Source organism: Aphidius gifuensis, linkage group LG3, assembly GCF_014905175.1.
Source record: "Aphidius gifuensis isolate YNYX2018 linkage group LG3, ASM1490517v1, whole genome shotgun sequence".
Taxonomy (NCBI): domain Eukaryota; kingdom Metazoa; phylum Arthropoda; class Insecta; order Hymenoptera; family Braconidae; genus Aphidius; species Aphidius gifuensis.
This window is the reverse complement of record NC_057790.1, coordinates 16,931,240-16,952,883: the sequence shown is the minus strand read 5'-3', so window position 1 is coordinate 16,952,883 and position 21,644 is coordinate 16,931,240. Positions and strand designations below refer to the sequence as shown.

Here is a 21,644-nt window from a genome sequence, read left to right as displayed (position 1 = left end):
AATTATGATAGAACTATATCAGTCCCACGTGTGTCAGTTTTGTGTAAATCAATCACATCATGATCACCATTCACCACATCATGTGATCACGTGTGATAATTTCAAATTAATCTACACGGTAAAGTCACGCTCTATAGTACCATTTATATTTTAAAAATTTAATGTAAATTCTACATTTCGGATAGTATAAAATTTATTTCTTTAATAAAAAATATATAAATATATAACACTCATTGAATGTGTGTATGTAATATTTTTATATAACAGAAGGTACATGGATTGACAAAAACTCGTAAAGAAAATCAACAGCGAAAAAAAAAAAACCAAATACTTACAGCATATATTTGTGAAGTGCAATGAATCATTTATTTCTTGGAATGTTTGTTGAGCTCGTTTTAAAGGTATTGAACCATCTAGACCTTCTGGATGAATTGTAAAAGGCCAAGCTTCACTTGTTTCACCATCTGATTTTCTTAATTCAACATAAACATCAACTGGCTGCTGAATTACTCTTTCATATGCTGGTGTTAAAAATGTAACAGCCGACTGCAATAATTATAACAAAAGTTGTGCATAAGTACTTTAAATTATATAATAAATTGATGTAAAATAAGTTCTAGAAAATATTTACACTTGGGGTTAAATATTATATGAGTAATGGAAAACAATTTAATATTTTCTTATGTTTTTTGTTTTATATAAATAGCAATATGATAATAAGAAAAAAAAAATCAATCAAAAAATGATACTTCTATTTAAAAAAATAAATATATATAATTTTTAATTCAACGTACTTTTTTAATAAGATCAGATTGTCTAAAGCTTGAAACTCCTTCCCAAACTCGTTTACCATTTTGATTTACTTCAAACATAACAACTTTATCATTTTTACTGATGTTATCACCAACCAATGTTACTTGTGTGCCTCCAAGTGACGATCCAATTGTTGGACTAAAATTATAAATAACAGGAGATTCTAAAACACAAAAAAATTCATTAAAATATATTCTATTAATTTTTAATATTGTCTTTAACAAAATAAAAAAAAACCCACGGCTTTTGTTGTATATGACATTAGTAACAACTGGTGTCAATGATTTTGTTTCCTCTTCATCTATTAAAAATACTTGAAAGCATAATCTTAATGAATTTAAATCAATTTTATTTGGACTATTTTTATGCTCAAACCCAGCTATAAATAAAAATAAAATAATAAGTTAAAAATTCATAAAACAAAATGGTTTTTTTAATTTTTTTTTTTGTTTTTTTTGGTACCTTTGAATGGATCAATTTCCATTTTTTCACGCATAATTAAGGCATCTTTAAAATTTACTTTTTTACATTTTTTAATAACTAAATTTGGAAAATTAATAATTTCATTATTTTTAACATATTTAAATAAACATGTAAATCCTGTTTCATTTACATTAGCGACATTAATAACATGATGTGGATGTGAACTATATTTTCCATTTTTTTGATCTTTCATAACACATGTTACTAAAATTCCAACATTTCCTTGATAACCAACAATCTGTAAATTAAATATAAAACAATATTAATATAAAAATTAAAAAGTATTTCTATATATTAACTTGTATTGAAATATTTTCATGTGTACCAAGTGGTACATCAATAACCAGGTGAAAATCAAGTCATTTTTCCAAATTGCCACGTTTCAAAAATTCCTTTTTCAATTTAATGATACCCGTCGCAATAACCAGACTAATTTTCACCTGGTTATACATTAATTCTTCTTCTATTTTTTGTATTAAATAAAAATTATCATTTTTCTAAATTGCCACGTTTCAAAAATTCCTTTTTCAATTTAATATTAGCCGTCGCAATAACCAGACTAATTTTCACCTGGTTACATATTAATTCTTTTCCTATTTTTTTTATATTAAATTGAAAAATAATTATATAAATTTTAATTAACTTGCCTTGATACTTGGATATGATTGCCAAACTCCTGAAGTGTAATTCACACCCTGGACAACTTCTTCTTCCAGTATTGGTGCAGTTTCACATTGAAATAGAACATGTTTTTTTGGTTGTTCTATAATTAAAACAAAAGGGTGTTCTGATTGAAAACCATCTTTTACATTATTTGTACTTGTTGCCATTTTTAATTTGGTGTTTTAAAAGATTTTTTTTTTAAATTGCAGTTAATTGTGTACTGACACGTTTAAGACTGTTGAATGAAATTATTATTTAAAATGGAAAGAATTTTATTTGTCAGTGTAGGACTCATGAGTAATTTCTTTCTATTGTTCTTTTTCTTTTTTTTTTTTTATTTTTCCAAATATATTGATGCTCAGGCATAGGTGTTAGAGATAAGCATCAAACTGATAAATTTTATCGCTTGATTTTCTATTTTTGGATATTTTCAGTAAACTTACAAGACAAATTTTGTATTTTCTATATTAGATAGTGTTTAACTAAACGTTTCATATTTTAAAAAATAAAATAGGTCAACTTTTTTTACTAATTTATAAATTTTTCATCAAAAAATTATCTTCAACTAAAATTAATAAATTAAAATAATTAATTTATATAATTTTTATCTTAACAATCATTGCCGCAAGCAATTTTTTAATTCAATAATAATTTTTATGATTGTTTTAAGTTTTTTTTTTTTAATTAATTTTTCAAATCAATTTTAGATGTAACAAAATAAAACGCTGCTAAAAAAAGAAAAACATGACGTGTCATATTTAAAATAATAATAATTTATACAAGTTCATTAAGCTTGACAAGTTTTTTTTTTTTTAAATTTACTTTTTAATATTTTTTTTAAACATTGAGAATTGTTAGTAATCTTCATTATCAACAGTAGTCGTCGATTTGTCGTGGCCATTTTGTTTTCTGGTTTTTTCCCTTCTCACTTTTCTTGTTAACTTGTTTCAACTTGTGTGTGCTCTTGTACACCACGTGCATGTAAATTTAGTAAGAAATTGCTCCAACACAATATACATTTTGGTTTTTAATTAAAAGTGTACATAAATATATTGTTTATAATTCAATTAATTAGTTGTGGTATTATTAAACTTCAAAAATGCAACACGACGATGTAAGTAAACAACAATTAAAATAAATAATCACTTACAAAATATTAATTATTATATCTAACCTTAAATATTTCAGGTTGTATGGAGTATTATCAACAAGTCATTTTGTTCACACAAAATTAAGTAAGTATTTTATTTGTTAAATTTTATTTTGTATTTTGAAAGAGTATGATAACTAATATGTTAACTCTTTTATTTTTTAGCACAAAGGGCCAACGTTTTTGTCGTAATGAATATAATTTGACAGGGCTTTGTAGCAGGGCTTCATGTCCCTTGGCAAATAGCCAGTATGCAACAGTACGTGACGAAAAGGGTATACTTTATTTATTCATGAGAACAGCTGAAAGGTAATTTTATCTATAAATTTTAATTAGAACAAATTAAATTTGTATTTTATTTATTTCTTCAGAGTTCATGAACCACACAACCAGTGGGAACGTGTTAAATTATCAAGAAATTTTGATAAAGCCATTCATCAAATTAGTGAAAATTTATTATATTGGCCAGGTTTTATTAAATCAAAATGTAAACAAAGATACGTAAAAATAACTCAACATTTAATACGAACGAGAAAATCACTTTTACGTAGACAGAGAAAACTTGTACCATTACCACGTAAAACTGAAAGAAGAGAAAGAAGAAGAGAAGAAAAAGCTCTTGTTGCTGCTAAATTGGAAACAGCTATTGAAAAGAATTTAATGGAAAGATTAAAGAAAGGAATGGTAAGCAATAAAATGAAAAAAAAAATATATCAATTAACACAAAAAAAAAAAAAAAAAGTTATTAATTTAAATATTATATTTTATTTTTAGTATGAAGGTATTTACAATTATCCTCAACAAGTATTTGACAGAGCTGTTGAAGCTGTAGAAGTTGAAAGTGAAGCTGAAGATGAAGATGAAAGTGATAGAGAAGTAGATGTAGAAGTTGAAAAAGAACTTGAAGAAGAATTTGAAAAAGATATGGAAGTTGAAAGTGAGAGATTTGTTGAAGCTGATAGTGATGATGATGATGATGAAGAAGAAGAAGAAGAAGAAGAAGAAGAAGATAATGATGACGACGAAGACGATGAAGATGACGATGCTGCTTCAAACGCATCTGAAGAAGATATTGACGTAATAATCAATTTAAACATTATTAAAATATTAAAACATTCAATTATTAAATATTATATTTTTAATTTCAGGATAATGCAAGTGATTCTGGTAAGAAAGAAGTAGTTGATTTACCTGATGATTTTGAATCTGATACAAGTGACATTGAGGTAATTTTGTTAACATATTTATACATTTATAATTTTAATTATTAAAATATTAATAATATTTATTTCATTAATTAGGATATTGCACCAATAAAGAGCAAAAAATCACCAAAACCAAAACCAACAAAATCAATTAAAAAGGGTAAATCACGACCAAGAATAGAAATTGAATACGAAATGGAAAACGAAACATCATCATCACGTACTAAAGTAAAATAATTATTTAATAAATTTTTTTATTTTTAAAAAATTAATTAAATAAATAAAAAAAAAGCAGATTTCACGTAAAATTTTTTAATTACAATTTTCATAATTATTTATTATAATTTGATAATTTATTTATCAAATTATAATTCAAACACAATTAAATATCTTTGTCAATAAATTTCGAAATAATATTAAACCAATAATTAACACAAAAAATATTTATCTTTAAAGTTTAGTTGAAATTCAAGGTCATTGGGTCAGGAAGTGCATTTTCAATTGAGCATTGATCCACCCTTGAAAATTAAATTAATGCGCATAAAATTTTTTCAAATAATATTGACCTAAAAAAAAAAGCAAATCATAAATTCATATTTTATTTTTGACATTAACAAAATGATAGTAACACAATGAAGTTTGCATGCATATTTATAAAATTAAGATGATTAATAATTTGTTCGTTTTTTTTTGTTAATAATAATAGAGCAACTGGTTGGAATGATATGTATATATTTTGATGAACTTGGAGGCATTGGGAGGCACTTGTAGGGTGGGTTGTTCGTCTGTTCTCGGTGATATTCGTGTCGACATTTTTCACCAGTTTTTGCTCTCTCTTTTATTTGTTTCTATATCGCTACCCTCTCACAGAGAGGCCAACTTTTTATCCATTGGGACAAGTTGCGTTAGTGTGATGGTCATATTTTCATTACTCCTCATGTTGCTTTATATTACTGGCAAAAATACAACCAGACATACCAAATATCTTATAGCTTTAAGCTTCAAATAATCATGTGTTTGTGAATTTAATAACAAAGTTATTATAATAAGTCTATTTAAACAGATATGATTACAATTAAAATCGATAAATTTTTATTAATACAATACATTAATATTCATACTTATAATATTTATTTTTTAATTTATAAAAAATTTATGATTATTTATAATCATATCAGGTATCAAGACAAAAGACACAATTACAATGTGATGATGTGTTATTGTGATTCCAGTGATTCTTAGTGATAAAAGTAATTAATCATTTTATAGATTTTTTTTTTTTTAAACAAATTATTTTTGGGATAATTAATTTTACCTAAAAAAAAATTGTCAATACTTCGTAGGATTCTTTTCACTGGTGGGTAGACAATACATGTTTTTATTTTATTTTTTTCTATTTTTATTTAACTGAAATCTATCTCATATTTTATCATTATTTTACTCCAAAAAATATAGTATATTTTTAATTAAATTTATCATAAATAACATAACAAAAATTAGTATTGTTTTTTTTATTTTTTTTAAACGAGTATAGAAATATTATTTCTAGGTAGAAATTGAACCCCTGTATTTATTATCAAACAGCTGGCTTACAAATATATGTATACAGCTATCAGGAGTATCGCATGCCAGGACGAATAACCAGAGTACATAGTTGATTATTATCAACATATACATATTATTTTTCAAATAACTATATATTCTCAATAAGTTACACACTTGAAAATAACAATGAAAAAAAAAAATAAAAACAACTTTAGCGATGACTAAGACGATAGCTGTACATCAGACTCTTGAATATTTTTATTATTTTTCATGAATATTTGATAGGTGTTTTGAGTAATAAAATGAAAAAAAAAATAATGTAATTTATTTGATAGTGATGTAGACAAGGTGTGCCATGGTACCAAGTGAAAAAATAAACTGGCGTTGACCCTAAACCCCCTTGTCAACCTGTCGCCATCAATTTTTAAAGAGGATATTTCCTTCGGTTACAATTGTCCCATCAGGATCAAATTTAATTTTATTAAAATATATATATATGTATTATCTAACAGGAAATCAATCGTAGCTTTAAACGATCGTATTTCTTTTATAAATAATGACAACAATAGACAAGAAGCCTTAAAGTAGAAAAAAAAAAAAAATGCACTTATATAAAATTTAATATCATGATAATAAAATCAATATACATTTAAAAGTACACAGTACATATTTTCGATAATAACAAATTTTGTAAAATTATTTTTTATTTGTTATATTGTTTGTTTTTAAAATTTATTAGTTGATAAATATTTTAAAGGATTATATTTATATAAAAAAAGATTTAAGAATGTAGATAAAAATAATTTAAAAACTGTCGACATTATTCAATTAGATTTAATACGATTTAATCTAACAAGTCATAACAACGACATCAAGAAAAATTATTTATATATTTTGATAGAAATTCTGATAATATAAAATATATTTTTAATTGTGTTTTTTAATTATTAAATTTTAATGAATTAAAGAAAGATATGAATAATCAATTTTGAAACAATTCATGAGAATACAGTGAATGACAACAATAGCAAAAAAGGATAAAATAAAATTGCATTATTAATCGCTTCTATTGAAACCAAATTAAACTGGTTATCAAGTAGAGCACGTGTTGTAAATTAGAGTGGGATGAGTCATATATTCCAAGTAAATCTTTTGATGAATTTTTGGCTCTTTAAAATAACTATTTTAACTTTTTTTTAAATACAAAAATTTTATTTTATTCTTCAAATTATGTTTTATTAAAATTATTAAATTTTGAATTAACTAAGAATACATTTTTTGATATATCAATTTTTTAAATGCCAATACTGAAGCCATTTATAAAATGACTAAATTTAAAACATGAAAATATAGGGGTTCATTAGATATAAATATTTGACCTACTGTTTTTTTTTTCTTGACAATATTATTTATATAAATCGAAATAACTATTCAAATTAATAATTATTTTTATTTTCTACAGATATATTCATAAAGACAATAATAAAACATTCTAACATTAAAAAAGTAATTGAAAAAATTAAATTAAACTAAAGATAATAATCAAGTGACAAAACGAAGCACGCAGGAGTTGTTGGTTTATGGGGGGCACCGCCTCATCAACAGCGGATGACCCCCTGCGGTTCACCAGGTAATCAAACAACAAATTGGAATTCAGGTACTCAAATTAAACAAATGAAGAGTCCATCTCGTATAATGCGCCAATCGAGCCTCACTAAATTAGGCTCAATGATCAACACTGCTGTTAATAAAAGAGTCGGTGAGTTTTAATTATCATAATTAATTTAATATAATATTTAAATTTTTATATTAAAAAGTTTTTTAATTATTTTATATATATTTCGTAATTAAAAATAATAATACCAGTAAGTAAATAAATAAATATAAATATAAAAAAAACGAAAAATAAAATGATCAAATACAGGTTGTTGTATACTTGTTGAATAAAATTTTTCCCGACAATATTTACATGACTCAAAAGAAAAACAACATGAAAATTTATATAGTATTAGTATTGGTGGCTTTATAATAATTTTAATGAATATTAAATTTAGTATAGTCATCAGTCTGTCTTGAGCATTCAAATAAAACAGGAAAATATTAATTTTAACAATTATTTTTTTTAATTTCTTCGTCAACTAAACTTATTTTTAAATATTTTAAATTGTACAGTGTAATATTTAAATAATTTTCCAAATGTCTGATACTATAATAAGACGTAAAACTGTGTTAAAAAAGCCAAAATTAGATAAAAAAAAAATTATCAACAGTGTCAGTCCTGGAAGATTAAAAAAGCCAAAAAATTATCATAATTTATTTTCATATGAACAAGATAATGAGCCTTGGTATTGTGAGTACATGTATATCATTAAAAAAAATTAATTTAACATTTTAAAACAATTAAAAATGAAACAATTTATTCAAAAATATATCAAACTATACTATTAAAAATAATAATAAAATTTAAAGTTAAATATAAAAGGAAAAAAAATTAAAATAAAATAAATACATTATCATAATTTAAGTAGAAATAATAATAATAATATTTATAATTTAAAATATATAAAAATAATATTAAAATACATTTACTATTATTATTATTATTTTGTTAAATAAAATACATTGAGTTACGAAACATTGTTAATATGTCCAAGAGTCTTTGATTAGCAGGCATCTTCTAATGCACATGATTGTGTACAATGTACACAAGAATTTTCTCCTTCTCTTGTCCAACTTATTCCATATACGGGGTTACAAGTTGAAATCTCGTTCAGTCCATTATAAAAATTATTATTTCTCACTTTACTTTGACGTTAAATCACACGATAATAATTATATTCAAGAGTCATTTCATTGCCATTTTTAAATAAAATTAGTTTTCCATTTTTTTTTTTTATTCTTTTGAGTTTGACAAGATAATTATTGATAGTGTGTTTATTATTTGTTATATATATTATTAATTATTATGGATAGTCCGTCACCGCCAATATCTCCTCAACAACGTAGTTTATCAAAACGACATCTTCGTAATTACAAACCCCTGTTTTCATCACTAGAAGAATTACGAGACAAATTAAATGAATTATTAGGTAAAAATTGATTCATTTTTATTTCAATAATAATTATTAATCGATATTATTTTATGTAATATACTATTAATGTTACTAACAATTTTTTAAAAATAAAAAATTAAATTTATTATTTATATTTATATATAATCGGCAAATAAAATAGTTTTAAATTTTATGATACTTAATGCAATTTAAAATACATGTTTAAATTATTTATTAACAAATTTATTTATATAATAAATAAAATTATAAATATAAATATTGGTTTTTTTGTTAGTTAGCTTAACAAATTTCAAATATTCCCGCAAATACGTTCGGGAATATTTTATAAAATGGCGCTTAACCGAACATTAGCGCGGTAATATTTAAAAATTTTTTTTTGCAAAATTGCTTTTTGCAATTATTTACCGGCGAAGCGCCAGTAAAACCAACATGGCGTTTAGTACGTAACAAACTATATAAAATAAAACTAACACTTGTAAAAAATTCATGTAAAACATACGCTATTTTTTTGTGTGAAAGGATTGTCGTTGTTTTATTTTTTTTCTGGCTGTCGTCGATACCCACGTTTTTCATATCCGTTGTCAACTCTCAGCATACAAATTTGTACTAAAAAAAAAAAACAAATAAATATATATAACAATAAAAAATAAAAATCAACATATCTGACGTCATCGAGACACATCAGTTGTCCGATTAAAATAATAATAACAACAAAAAAAAAATTAATAAACCATTTCAATTGAAAAAATTAACGATTTTATTGTTCGTGACGAAAAAAAAAATTAAAACAATGTTGAATATTATTCATTTGTCAATCTAGCTTGATTTTAATTGTTATTTTTTGTTTTTATTTTTAAAAAGGGGTAGTTTTTTTTTTTTATTTTTAAATGATTTTAACTGTGACTGGTGTCTTTAATTTTTTAAATTAAAATTCAAGTGTCAAATTATTTTTATTAATTTGTATATGGTTTTATCATAAAAAAAAAATTATATGACACACACAATAATTAGCTAATTAGTATTATTATTATTACTGCATATGTGTTATTAAATTAAACAATTAAAATTATTAATTTATAAACAACAAAATTAGCTTTAAAGTCATAATTATTTATATAAATTAAAACGTATATTGCCAAAATATGGCCGGTAAGTATTTCTTGGAATAAACAATAATAATTTAAAAGGAAAAAACCCTATTTATAATCTCGTGACCAATAGAACCACCTTGCTAAAAAAAAATCCCCATTACTGTTTACAAAAAACCACCTTGAAAAAAAAAATACGATCAAATTAGAGTAAAAAAGAGATAAAAAAAAATTAGATTATCACTAAAAATAACAATGAAAATTTAAATCAGCTCAAAAAAAAAAATCATTTAAATGACAAATAATGTAAAAGATTGGAGTAATACTCCATCTTGCTATTTATTTACAATACATATAAATAAATCGACACACAAACACAACATCCATTTAAATTCTAAGCGTCTATCTTTCTCATTGCCTGTGTGTGTGTTTGCCTTTTTTTTTTTGTTATTTATCCTTGTTTGCCTTGTTGATTTGTATATGTGTGTCTCTCTTGCCTTCATATAAGCCAAAAAAAAAACGAGCCAAACTGACGGTGTTCTGACCGAGTCCCTCCAACCCTCCGCCATCACGCGTTACGCGGGTGCAGATGTATCCCCTCAGTACCCCTCAACAACGACATTAACCACACGACAAGAACCACTAATTCAACGGGTGGCGGGATTAAATATACAATCAAAACAACATTATATATTAATAAATTAATAAATAATTAAACAATAAAATATACAAAATACACATTGTCACAATGGATTGCGGCGAAACATCAAGTAGGAATTCATAACCCAAAATTTTAGTTTTCTCTTTTTCATCTTTCTTTTTTTTTTTTCTTCATTTTTTTATCGACAAAGTGACTATTATATATTTCTAAAATTATATATATATATCTATATGTATATAATGTAAAAAAAAAAAAAAAAGAATACAAATTGAGCAGTGAATAATTTTGGATTAGACGTTTTATTGTTTTAATTAGTTTTGTGATATTATCAGTGAATGTTTTTCATCAATTTTAACAAAAATATATTTCTTTTTGTTCTCTTATTTTTGTGATGTTTAATGCAAGATGCAGCAAACAGTGGTTAACCCCGAATTTGCAAACCACGCGTCCTATGATTATTGTATTAATTTTTGTTATTTGTTCTTTTTTTTTTTTTTGTTATTTAAATAATATATATAACTTGTTTATTATTTGTCTTAATAATAACTTAATATGATAAATATTTAATTATTATTTTATTTTTATTTTAGGCAATGGTGACATACAGTGGTCTTTCTCGCAGGTGAAAGGTACCCTCGAGGATGATGTCACTGATGGTAAGAAATAATTATTTTATTTTTAAATTAAAACATGTTAAATTGTAAAATTTATTTAGTTTATATTATTAAAAGATATGCTGATTTGTGATATCTTATCTTTTTAAAGTTGACTACCAAAATAATGCCAGTGTGGCCTTCCAATTGTTGACATTTATTGTAGATAATATCTTGTCATAAATTATTGTGTTAATAATAATATAAAAAGTTGTATTAAGTTGTCAACAATATTCTATTTAAAATATAATAATATCAAATACATGTTTAATAATTAATATATTAATGCAGTAAAATATTATTGATCTTGTTGCAGCTGATATAATCTCTTGTGTTGAATTTAATCATGATGGTGATTTACTTGCAACTGGTGACAAAGGTGGAAGAGTTGTTATTTTTCAACGTGATCCCATTGTAAGATATAATATATTTTTATATTTTATATATCTATTATTAATGTATAATTAAATAATAATAATATTATTTTTATAGAGTAAAAATAGTATACCAAGAAGAGGTGAATACAATGTTTACAGTACATTTCAAAGTCACGAGCCAGAATTTGATTATCTTAAATCACTTGAGATTGAAGAAAAAATTAATAAAATAAGATGGTTAAAAAGAAAAAATCCAGCTCATTTTTTATTATCAACAAATGATAAAACAATAAAATTGTGGAAGGTTAGTGAACGTGACAAGAAAGTTGAAGGATATAATACAAAAGAAGAAAGTGGAGCAATACGTGATCCTTCTTGTATAACTGCTTTAAGGGTACCAGCTATTAAACCAATGGAATTAACAGTTGAAGCATCACCAAGAAGAATATTTGCAAATGCCCATACCTATCATATAAACAGTATAAGTGTTAACAGTGATCAAGAAACATATCTAAGTGCTGATGATCTTAGAATTAATTTATGGCATCTTGAGATAACTGATCAAAGTTTTAATATTGTAGATATTAAGCCAACAAATATGGAAGAATTAACTGAAGTTATAACTGCTGCTGAATTTCATCCAGTTGAATGTAATCTTCTTGTTTATTCAAGTAGTAAAGGTACAATTAGATTGTGTGATATGAGATCAGCAGCATTATGTGATCGTCACAGTAAATTATTTGAAGAACCAGAAGATCCAACAAATCGTAGTTTTTTTTCTGAAATAATATCAAGTATAAGTGATGTTAAATTAAGTAATTCTGGCCGTTATATGATCAGTAGAGACTACCTCAGTGTTAAAGTGTGGGATTTACATATGGAAACTAAACCAATTGAATGTTATCCAGTACATGAATATTTGAGATCAAAATTATGTTCATTATATGAAAATGATTGTATTTTTGATAAATTTGAATGTTGCTGGAGTGGTAATGATTCACAAATAATGACTGGTTCATATAATAATTTTTTCCGTGTATTTGATCGTACAACTAAACGTGATTTAACACTTGAAGCTGCACGTGACATTGCAAAACCAAAAGCACTTTTAAAACCTCGTAAAGTAAGTCATTAAAAATACATTAATTTTCATCAATTGTCTATCAATATTTTTCATCTATTTATATATTATATTTTCGACAGGTATGTACAGGTGGTAAGCGTAAAAAAGACGAGATCAGTGTTGACTGTTTGGATTTTAATAAAAAAATATTACATACTGCCTGGCATCCATCGGAAAATGTTGTTGCTGTCGCTGCGACGAACAACTTATTCCTGTTCCAAGACAAGCTCTAGCACATTTGTCTCAAGGTTTGTAATTAATTTTTTACTTTACTAAAATTTTCATTTGTATGATAATTTATTTATTTATTTTTATTTTATTTACATAGATTATTCAACGCTATTTAGTGGCGTAAATGTGGCACACAGAGCTGGTGATTAAAACAGCAACATAAACTATAAATAAAATTTAAAATAAACAAAAAAATTAAAAAAGAAAAAAATTAAAAAATAAGATGAAAAATGCTGGAGTGAAGCTCTTATTGCAGTGATTGTTTTTTTTTTTTTTTTTTTTAAATTCTCAATTATTTTGAGATATTAAAAATACTGCGATATTAAATCGAAGTTGTACTACACTCTCACGCTTCTCTAATTCGCATTTATATAATGTCATTAAGATAAATAAATAAATTTTTAAAATTAATAAATTGCGATAATACAACACAGTTATAAAAAAAAACAATTTTTACAAGAAATCAGAACAAATCATCGCTTAAAATCAAAACAAATAAAATTTGTAAAACAATAATTAAATTGAGTGAGAGATATTAATTAAGCACAATTTGTCAGCTAACTTGAACATACACGTGCTAAATCGGTGTTATGATGCTCCGAGTCTCAAATCCATTTGACTTTTCTCCGTATCAAATCGTCAGACTAAATAATACAAACAAATAATGGAGGTAATATAAAAAATAAAAAAAAAAAAATAAAACAATAAACACTCAGTGAAAACCGAAAAATAATAATAATAATAATTTAAAATGGCTATGAACACTGTGTGTTCGATAAGCAATCATAGAAAATTAATTTAAATCCTCATCACGCATATTTCATCATTTTATGTTTTTTTTTTTCTTTTTCGTTCTTTCGTTTTGTAATTTTTAATCATTTCATAATTATAATACACCACATGGGTATTCGCTGCTGCTTCGTCGTTGATTTTTGTACATTTTTTCATTCACCAGAGCAGACTTGATGATAAATTTATTGTATTAAAAAAAAAAAAAAAAAGAAATGGAAAAATAATGATTTTTGAAAAAAATTATAAACATCTTGATATTTTTTATTATATATCTTTTCTTGTTTACCTGCAAAGGCCTACATTGGCAAATATTTTTATTTTTATATATTACAATAAATATACAATAATCAATAATTTATCTATTGCATATTGATACGACGTAAATAATTAATTTAAATTATCATAGTAACGATTAATGGCTTTACGAGCTCTGTGGTGTCTTCCTATCATTCTCAATTTAATTATCATTTTTAGTTTGGTTTTTTTTTTTAAATAAATTTTGTCATATAGATTATTAAGATAGTTCACTTATTTTTGCAACTAATATTGTGAACAAAAATAAATTCCCAAACGATAGGCATTGATTTATAATAAATTGTAAAAACAAAAAAAAAAGAGTTTCAATGATAAATATTGTTTTTTAAAAAAAGTCTATTATTATTTTTTTAATTAGATTATGTTTTTTTTTCTTTATAAACATTTTCATTGTTGATATAATGCCAGTATTTTTTTTTTTATTTTTTCTTGTTATTTTAAAATTCAATTATGTGATTGTTAAATAATATTCGTGAGTTGTAATTTTATATGAAAAAAAAAAAACAGTACAATATATTATATAAACAATGTATTCAAATTGATAAAAAACAAAAAAATATTTATTCTTTTATTTAAATAAAAGCGAGGGAGTCATGTTTAATGTAAGTATTAAATTAGAATATTAATTATAATTGTTTAATTATCGTAATTAAATATTTCTGTAGTAATAGCAGATAATTAGTTAGATATTATTTTAAACGTTTTTGGTATTTGCATGATTATTTAAAAAGGATCATTAATTTCATCAACAATATATTTTTAAACTTGCTTTATTTAATAATAATAATAATAATATTATTATTAATAATATGTTTGCCTGCTACCACTTCTAGTAGTATAATTTTTCTAATAAAAATGACTCAAAAATTATGTTTTTTCTATCTTTCAAAATGATCTATTATCGTTATTGATTAATTTATAATTGTTATTTATTATAATACAGACTTACAGGTGTAAAAAATATAATATAAAAAAAAAAAAATTATAAAACACACCGGTAAATTAACAATTCTAGGCTAGTTGCCGTCGTCGTTGCCGTGTCGGCAGTCATACAACTACGAAACCGTAAGACAAAGATAAATGCTTTTTTGATAAACAAAAAAAAAACAACAAAGAAAGATCCATGGTAGAAGAAAACATATGGTGATAAGATAAGAGAGAGAGAGAGGAATGATTCAACGCCCCTTCGAGGTTATAGTGTAGATTAGCTGTCAAGTGTCACTTACATAAATATAAATAGTTGTACTGGTTGTCATAATAGTACATAGCAGTACATAGTACATTGTTTGTAACAAATTGATAAAAAAAACAATTAACAATTATTCTAAATATTATTGTTCAAGTAAAATGGCAGGTCATGATTATCTAAGTGATCCAAAAAATCCATTTTTTTCGTTAGAAGATGATGTTGATGATGAAACATTTTTAAGAAGTGCACCACAACGTTCAAATGTTGTTGTTAATAATAATTCTTACAATAATTATGATGATCAACTGCAAAGACAACGTCAACAATTGCTTGAACGAAAACGAGCCATTGAAGAAAATACAATTAAATCATCAGAAAGATCAATGTCATTGTTGAGAGATTCTGAACAAATTGGTGCTGCAACAGCTGAGGTAATTAGACGTCATTTCTTTGTTTGTTATTATGTCAAATTAAATATGTATATATTTTTTTTTGATATAGGAACTTATAAGACAACGTGAACAACTTGAAAGAACTGAAAAACGTCTTGATGATATTAATAGTACACTACGTTTTAGTCAAAAACATATACAAGGTATTAAAAGTGTATTTGGAAGTTTAAAAAATTATTTAAGTGGTAAATCAATTGATTCACCACCACCAACATCAACTTTAACAAATACCCAAACAAATGGTGATTGTTCAACAAGTAGATTTGGTGAAGCATTAGAAAGATCTAAAAATAATTTATCAAATGATCATCCATCATTAAGATTACGTGGAATTGGTGATAATGATGATGATGATTATGATAATAATAAACAATTGTATGAATCATCATCAACAAATGTTAGTAAAGTTTTAGAAAAAAATTTAGATGAAATGAGTGGATCATTGGCTAGATTAAAAGGTCTTGCTATTGAATTATCTGAAGAAATTGATTCACAAAATGATTTAATTGAAAATGTCACAGATAAAACTGAAATAGCTGATATTATGTTGGAAAGACAAAACAAAGACATGAGAAATTTACTCAGGAAATAAATAAATTACATTGTTTTTCTTTTCATTCTAATAATATTATTTGTTTTTTAAAGTTAATTTTATTCACGTAAATAGATTTATCATATTATTTTAATTGTTGCTAAAAAAAAAAAAAAACATAAGAACTATAGAAAAGTAGTTGAAAGGAACACATGGACTTGTTCATTGTTATCCTGTAGATAAATTGAAAAATAATAAATAATCCACTTTTGTAAATTTTAACACAAAAAAAATTCTTCAGCTGGAATTTAAGTGTTTTTATAATTATATTTTATTTTTTCTTTTTGGTAATCAGTTGAAGAATAATAAAAACAAGTCTGAAGTTATTTCGAAATTTATTTCAAGTGCTCAATAAAAACTGCCCATGTTTAATTGAACAATACAATTTATTAAAATCAATAAAAATAATTTTAATTCTTCTTAACAACGTGCAAATTTTTTCAACAAAATTCTATGGTGTATTTATTTTTTTTATTATAAATGTTTCAGTAGTAATTACTTAGAAGAACCTTCGACTTCTATAAATTAAAAAAAAAAAAAAAAGAAATTAGATAAAGTTTAAATGATAATATAAAAAATTTAATTAATTTACCTGGAGTAGAATCACCACCATTCTGTGTTGGTGGTGGTGGTGGTCCACGTCCTCGTGGTCCACCATGACCACCTCTACGTCCATGGGGACGACAAGGACCCATACCAGTTGCTGTTGTTGTTGTTTCTTCTTGTGCAGATGAAAAAGCCATCTAATTTAAAATAATTATCAATAGTTAGTAAATTAATTGACAAAAATTAGTTAAATATTCTCACAATCAGGCCAATGAATAAAAGAACTGCAAAATTAATATTTAATAACTTCATTGTGTAACGAATGTTTATCAACAAATGATGCTGACAATCCTCATGATCTTGATATATATAAGAACAAGTGCATCCGTCATTTGAAATTATTAAATCATTAAATCTACAAAGTTACGTGAATTTCCGTATGAATTATTTTTATTTATAGTTAAAAATAATAAGTCAAATAATAATTTAAAAAATAATAAAAATACAACACAATAATTATACATTGTCATTAAAACAAAAAAAAAAATATTTTTTATTCTTGAAAATAATTGCATCAGTAAAAATTAAATAATACAAGTTCTTTAAATGTCAATCTTCGTGTTTTATAATCACTAAGTAATTGTGTTAATGCTGCTCGTTTACTTCTAGCAAGTACAACACGAGTTTTTTTATTAACAACTGCATTGATTTATTTTAAAAATTAAGCAACATAATGTCCAGTATAATTTGGTGATCCTTCTGATGGATCCAATTGTCCTCTTTGAGCCGCAATAGCTTGATGTTCTGCAGCAATTTTTTCAAAAAGTTCCAAATGCTTGTTACGTGCTCTCTGAACACTTGCAGTTTCCTATAATATATTTTTATGTTTATAAATAAAATAACTAATTAAATTTATAATATAATATTTATAAAATTTTCAACATACTCTTGGAAGAAATTGTGGTGTTCCTTGTGCATTGTCATTTGCAATTCTTTCATAAAGAGCATGATGTCTGTCTTTAGCCAATTTTACTGCTTCTGAATCAACTGGTTGAATTTGTGTATCTTCATAGTTTTTTAAAATTGGATGAAAGCCATTTTTATCAGCAGTATAATCTACTGTACGAATTTTAAACTTTGGATCAATGAATGAATAAGTTCCTACAAAATTAAAAAAATTATAATATATATTTTTAATATGTAATATTCATTATAATCTATCTATAAAGCTTATTTAATTACCACGAACAGTGCCAGCACCATCACCAGATTCTGATTGGTAACGATCGATTTGTCCAGGATATCTTCCAGCTTTGTAATTAAATTTGTATGGTAATGGTGGATATGACGTTGTGGCTTCCAATATTTCATCGTGTCTAAATAAATGTGAGACATCAGCCAAACAACCAGAAGCTATCACCATTAAACCCAGTACAATCATACTGCTCATTTTCTAAAATTAAAAATAAATTAATAATCTAATTTTAAATTAATATTAAACAAAGCAATACAACAAATTTAATTGTTATTATTAAATACCATTAACTTTCGAGATACAAAATTCAAGTGCTAATTATTAATATAACAGCTTCAAACTTTCAATAGTGAATACTTTCAACGATATATAATATTTTCCTCATACGACAATAAATATTTAAGTGAAAGTACTGATGGGTGACATCAAACCTTGAGTAGGAGTTTACGAATTTATTCATTTCCCACTACGGTAGAACTCACCTACGTTTTACCTTGATGAATTTATTACATGACCAATTTAATCTTACAGATTTAATCATCATCATCCAAGTATTTTTAGTTGAATCGAACTGCTGAAAAATTAACACTACAAAAGAAAAAATTACTTGGATTGAGGACTATGATAGATCCACGCCCTCAGAGGAGTATTTTTTATATAAGGAGATCACTTGAGTTGAGCTAATTGCACAATGAATAATCATTATTTTTCATTGTGTAATTACTAATTAGTAATTAGCAATAATCTTAGAAGTGATTTTGTTTTTTTATTTTATTATTTAGATTAAATGTTTTTTTTTTAACGCAGGAAAAATGCAAGTCGCTTCTGCTCACAGCAATTGTATAAGCAACGCACAGCATGTTAAGAAGAATTTTTGTTTATTAATAGAATAAAATTTCCTTATTTATGTTGTGTTTAGATTATCTTCAAAAAAAAATTAAAATTATTAGAAAATTGAAAAAAAGAGAAGGTACGCTTTTCAAAATACCAAATACCTCTTTGCTAGTTCTATGTTCCTGTTATACGAATTCTCAATTTTTTTGAAAACTGTCCACCAAATTTTATTTATCGTATTATTGAATTTTTCGAATACTAACTTAACATTAAAATAAGTTTACTATTTAAATAACAAGAGCGACTTATATCAAGGAATCATAAATCAGAGAAGGTATTATTTTTAAATTACGAAACTTCAATTTACAAAGGGCACATCCTAGTAATAATAATTAATACAAATAATTCAAAGTAATTATCCGAACACATCAATTCAATATATTATTAAAATATTTTTTATTCCAAAACGCACATAAATTTATGAATTTATTAAATACAAAAAAATAAAAACCATTCATTAGAATAATTATCTCATCGCGGAAGTTATTTTTTTAACGATTGTATAATTTTTTTTTGTGTCATGAATAGTAATTAAATATTTTCGAAAACAAAATTACTTGAACAGTAAATAAATAAATAAAAAATACTGAAATAGACAATATTATTATGTAATTTATTTACCTGATGATTAAATCCAAGATAATAATAAATATAATTTCCCATTTTGTTAAATATAATTATTGATTGTTAATAAAAATAATTTTAATAAATTGTTAATTATATTATTAATCAATATCAAGTTTTTTAAAGCTGCCTTCAACACCAAAAATTTCAGTAGCTGTTCTTCCTTTTCCAACTCTCAATGATTCATCAACACGTTTAACTCGTTCTTCCTCCAAAAAATAATCACGATTATCCTCAAGATGTTTTATATTTTTAGCATGTAATTCAGCAACTGATCCAGCTTTTCCACCAGACTCATTTGGTAAAAGATCAATTGAAAAATATTTAGCAAGAGTATCATTGCTTTTATGAACATGGAGCTATGGAAAAACAAAAGCAAAAAATAATAAAAATATGTATTAACAATAATAAAATAATAATAAAATAATTACAAGGTCCATAAGTTCTTTTTTCATAAAAGGTTTCATCATATTCAATATAATATCCATAACTGGAATTGAGTTTGTAAAATGAAGACCCTTTAGACGTACTGGAAGAGCCTCTTGTAAAAATGTTAAATATTTTTTGATTCCCATGGGACTTATTCTACCTGCATGACCAAGTAAAATACCACTAACATCAACAACAAATACATGACCTTTTGTGGTGCCTTTTTCAAGTAACCAAAGATCAGTTATCATGTTCCAAAGTTTCATGCAGTCATTGTAAACATAATGTGATGGATCAAAATCAATTAATCGACCATAAAGAATCGAATATCCTTCTGCTGTTTTGCCTTCTAATGGCATGTAAGCTCTATTTAAAAAAAAATTAAATAACAAAGTTTTAATTATCTTTTTCTTCAAGTAAAATAACATTTAAAAACTTACGCTGTTTGAAAAGCACGACGAAGTTCTTTACATCCAAGTGGATCACGATTATTATAAAATTCAGGAACATGAGATCTGATGGTATAATAATTTTCAATTGTTGTTTTTGTTGGTTCAATACGATAATAATTACTATGAAGAAATAATGCTAATTCAGAATCAGTTATTTTTGGAAGATGAGGCTGTTTTTCACACCATTCACGTAACATTCGTACATCTTCAACTTTTAATTCAGGATTTTTTTTAAGTTCTTCTTCAAATGTTATTGCTTGTACTGCCATTGTTAATAAATTTGATGATATTCACCTGCAAAAGTATGATATGATACTGAATTAAAAAATACAATTTTAAAAGACGAAAAAAAAAAGATAACAACTACTTATTGAGAATGACTTTGTTGAGCGTGACTGAAAAATTATAGCGTGACATTGTGATTGAATGTATGACTATGCAAGGTCTAATATATGAAATTAATGATAGTGATAATATCATGAAAAACTTGATATAATAACTACCTTTTTTTTTCATTTCCATACCAACAATGAGTCTTTGAAATTCCATCAGCATTCAGCAATGTACAATTTTATTGTTTAAGGTAGTATTCTAATTAAATTTATCATTATTATGAAGAAAATAAAAAGTCATCATTGTGTTACTTGAACAATAAACAATAGTATCAATCAAGATTCATGACAGTACCATAAAAGTGTCAAAATAATTTATCTTTATCCTGGATTGATCCAATAAAGCTCATGTTTTATTTTCAAGTATGTTGGATCCTTTGATATCATAATTTTTACTAGATGATGTTGATGGTGATGATGATCTAAGGCATGACTTGTTATCTTTCGAATTAATTGCTTCATGTGTATACTGAAAGAAATCAAAAAGACATATCAATATTATTTGTAATTTAAAGACAATCATTAATTAATTATTTTTCACCATGTTGATGTGTTTTTTTGTGGCACCATTGATGGATCAAGTTAATAATAACAATGATTATTTAAGTGGAGTTTACATTGCCAACAATTTGTTGAAAGTTCAAAG

General features: G+C 24.7%; 6 protein-coding genes and 1 long non-coding RNA gene across 12 annotated transcripts; 3 read left to right on the top strand and 4 right to left on the bottom strand.

Annotated features, from left to right (window-relative positions):
• Positions 1 to 201: 201 nt before the first annotated feature.
• On the bottom strand, positions 202 to 2,126 carry LOC122850966 (embryonic polarity protein dorsal-like). The gene is made up of 6 exons (XM_044150008.1): positions 1,944 to 2,126; positions 1,405 to 1,534; positions 1,276 to 1,320; positions 1,055 to 1,192; positions 795 to 976; positions 202 to 546 (listed from the first exon to the last, which is right to left on the bottom strand). The coding sequence occupies exons 1-6, from the start codon at positions 2,124 to 2,126 to the stop codon at positions 202 to 204; spliced, it is 1,023 nt and encodes a 340-aa protein (XP_044005943.1).
• A 784-nt stretch (positions 2,127 to 2,910) lies between these two features.
• Positions 2,911 to 4,610, top strand: LOC122852224 (protein MAK16 homolog A). Its single transcript, XM_044151882.1, has 7 exons — positions 2,911 to 3,073; positions 3,148 to 3,194; positions 3,275 to 3,418; positions 3,481 to 3,793; positions 3,884 to 4,186; positions 4,258 to 4,335; positions 4,411 to 4,610. Exons 1-7 carry the CDS (start codon positions 3,059 to 3,061, stop codon positions 4,549 to 4,551), a joined length of 1,041 nt encoding a protein of 346 aa, XP_044007817.1. The 5' UTR covers positions 2,911 to 3,058; the 3' UTR covers positions 4,552 to 4,610.
• Positions 4,611 to 5,162: 552 nt separating this feature from the next.
• LOC122852223 (protein phosphatase PP2A 55 kDa regulatory subunit) lies at positions 5,163 to 14,380 on the top strand. 4 transcript variants are annotated; one of them, XM_044151877.1, is made up of 7 exons: positions 5,163 to 5,671; positions 7,322 to 7,618; positions 11,273 to 11,338; positions 11,652 to 11,749; positions 11,828 to 12,835; positions 12,916 to 13,083; positions 13,164 to 14,380. In XM_044151877.1, exons 2-6 carry the CDS (start codon positions 7,468 to 7,470, stop codon positions 13,066 to 13,068), a joined length of 1,476 nt encoding a protein of 491 aa, XP_044007812.1. In that variant the 5' UTR covers positions 5,163 to 5,671; positions 7,322 to 7,467; the 3' UTR covers positions 13,069 to 13,083; positions 13,164 to 14,380. The 4 variants fall into 4 exon arrangements, with proteins under 4 accessions (XP_044007812.1, XP_044007815.1, XP_044007814.1 ...); XM_044151880.1 differs by lacking the exons at positions 5,163 to 5,671; positions 7,322 to 7,618 and adding an exon at positions 9,434 to 10,082; XM_044151879.1 differs by lacking the exons at positions 5,163 to 5,671; positions 7,322 to 7,618 and adding an exon at positions 10,482 to 10,791.
• An 808-nt stretch (positions 14,381 to 15,188) lies between these two features.
• On the top strand, positions 15,189 to 17,005 carry LOC122852220 (synaptosomal-associated protein 29). The gene is made up of 2 exons (XM_044151874.1): positions 15,189 to 15,793; positions 15,864 to 17,005. Exons 1-2 carry the CDS (start codon positions 15,521 to 15,523, stop codon positions 16,404 to 16,406), a joined length of 816 nt encoding a protein of 271 aa, XP_044007809.1. The 5' UTR covers positions 15,189 to 15,520; the 3' UTR covers positions 16,407 to 17,005.
• On the bottom strand, positions 16,851 to 17,458 carry LOC122852222. Its single transcript, XR_006373799.1, has 2 exons — positions 16,999 to 17,458; positions 16,851 to 16,924 (listed from the first exon to the last, which is right to left on the bottom strand). It is a non-coding gene; the product is annotated as an uncharacterized LOC122852222 (long non-coding RNA).
• A 10-nt stretch (positions 17,459 to 17,468) lies between these two features.
• Positions 17,469 to 19,143, bottom strand: LOC122852221. Of its 2 annotated transcripts, none has more exons than XM_044151876.1 (4): positions 18,690 to 19,143; positions 18,195 to 18,405; positions 17,899 to 18,113; positions 17,469 to 17,820 (listed from the first exon to the last, which is right to left on the bottom strand). In XM_044151876.1, the coding sequence occupies exons 2-4, from the start codon at positions 18,400 to 18,402 to the stop codon at positions 17,674 to 17,676; spliced, it is 570 nt and encodes a 189-aa protein (XP_044007811.1). In that variant the 5' UTR covers positions 18,403 to 18,405; positions 18,690 to 19,143; the 3' UTR covers positions 17,469 to 17,673. The 2 variants fall into 2 exon arrangements, with proteins under 2 accessions (XP_044007811.1, XP_044007810.1); XM_044151875.1 differs by lacking the exon at positions 18,690 to 19,143 and adding an exon at positions 18,492 to 18,645.
• Positions 19,144 to 19,252: 109 nt separating this feature from the next.
• LOC122852218 (retinol-binding protein pinta-like) lies at positions 19,253 to 21,627 on the bottom strand. 2 transcript variants are annotated; one of them, XM_044151870.1, is made up of 6 exons: positions 21,540 to 21,627; positions 21,294 to 21,467; positions 21,110 to 21,197; positions 20,595 to 20,900; positions 20,157 to 20,520; positions 19,253 to 20,084 (listed from the first exon to the last, which is right to left on the bottom strand). In XM_044151870.1, the coding sequence occupies exons 4-6, from the start codon at positions 20,873 to 20,875 to the stop codon at positions 19,827 to 19,829; spliced, it is 903 nt and encodes a 300-aa protein (XP_044007805.1). In that variant the 5' UTR covers positions 20,876 to 20,900; positions 21,110 to 21,197; positions 21,294 to 21,467; positions 21,540 to 21,627; the 3' UTR covers positions 19,253 to 19,826. The 2 variants fall into 2 exon arrangements, with proteins under 2 accessions (XP_044007805.1, XP_044007806.1); XM_044151871.1 differs by lacking the exons at positions 21,110 to 21,197; positions 21,294 to 21,467; positions 21,540 to 21,627 and adding an exon at positions 20,974 to 21,057.
• Between the last annotated feature and the right edge of the window lie 17 nt (positions 21,628 to 21,644).

Bases quoted from the DNA above. Each gene is read 5' to 3' on its own strand.
- LOC122852223 (XM_044151877.1), top strand. From the start codon at position 7,468: ATGACCCCCTGCGGTTCACCAGGTAATCAAACAACAAATTGGAATTCA. The intron at 11,750-11,827 runs GTAAGATATAAT...TTATTTTTATAG, and splicing joins TTTTTCAACGTGATCCCATT to AGTAAAAATAGTATACCAAG. The intron at 12,836-12,915 runs GTAAGTCATTAA...TATTTTCGACAG, and splicing joins CACTTTTAAAACCTCGTAAA to GTATGTACAGGTGGTAAGCG.
- LOC122852218 (XM_044151870.1), bottom strand. From the start codon at position 20,875: ATGGCAGTACAAGCAATAACATTTGAAGAAGAACTTAAAAAAAATCCT. The intron at 20,521-20,594 runs GTAAGTTTTTAA...TTTTTTAAATAG, and splicing joins CGTCGTGCTTTTCAAACAGC to AGCTTACATGCCATTAGAAG. The intron at 20,085-20,156 runs GTAATTATTTTA...GTTTTTCCATAG, and splicing joins AAAAAGAACTTATGGACCTT to CTCCATGTTCATAAAAGCAA.
- LOC122852221 (XM_044151875.1), bottom strand. The intron at 18,114-18,194 runs GTAATTAAATAA...TTAATTTTGTAG, and splicing joins TGGTGCTGGCACTGTTCGTG to GAACTTATTCATTCATTGAT. The intron at 17,821-17,898 runs GTATGTTGAAAA...AATATATTATAG, and splicing joins CACCACAATTTCTTCCAAGA to GAAACTGCAAGTGTTCAGAG.
- LOC122852220 (XM_044151874.1), top strand. From the start codon at position 15,521: ATGGCAGGTCATGATTATCTAAGTGATCCAAAAAATCCATTTTTTTCG. The intron at 15,794-15,863 runs GTAATTAGACGT...TTTTTGATATAG, and splicing joins TTGGTGCTGCAACAGCTGAG to GAACTTATAAGACAACGTGA.
- LOC122852224 (XM_044151882.1), top strand. The intron at 4,187-4,257 runs GTAATAATCAAT...TTTTAATTTCAG, and splicing joins CATCTGAAGAAGATATTGAC to GATAATGCAAGTGATTCTGG. The intron at 4,336-4,410 runs GTAATTTTGTTA...TTCATTAATTAG, and splicing joins CTGATACAAGTGACATTGAG to GATATTGCACCAATAAAGAG.
- LOC122850966 (XM_044150008.1), bottom strand. From the start codon at position 2,126: ATGGCAACAAGTACAAATAATGTAAAAGATGGTTTTCAATCAGAACAC. The intron at 977-1,054 runs GTGGGTTTTTTT...TTTGTGTTTTAG, and splicing joins TGTCATATACAACAAAAGCC to AATCTCCTGTTATTTATAAT. The intron at 547-794 runs GTACGTTGAATT...TAATTATTGCAG, and splicing joins AATCTGATCTTATTAAAAAA to TCGGCTGTTACATTTTTAAC.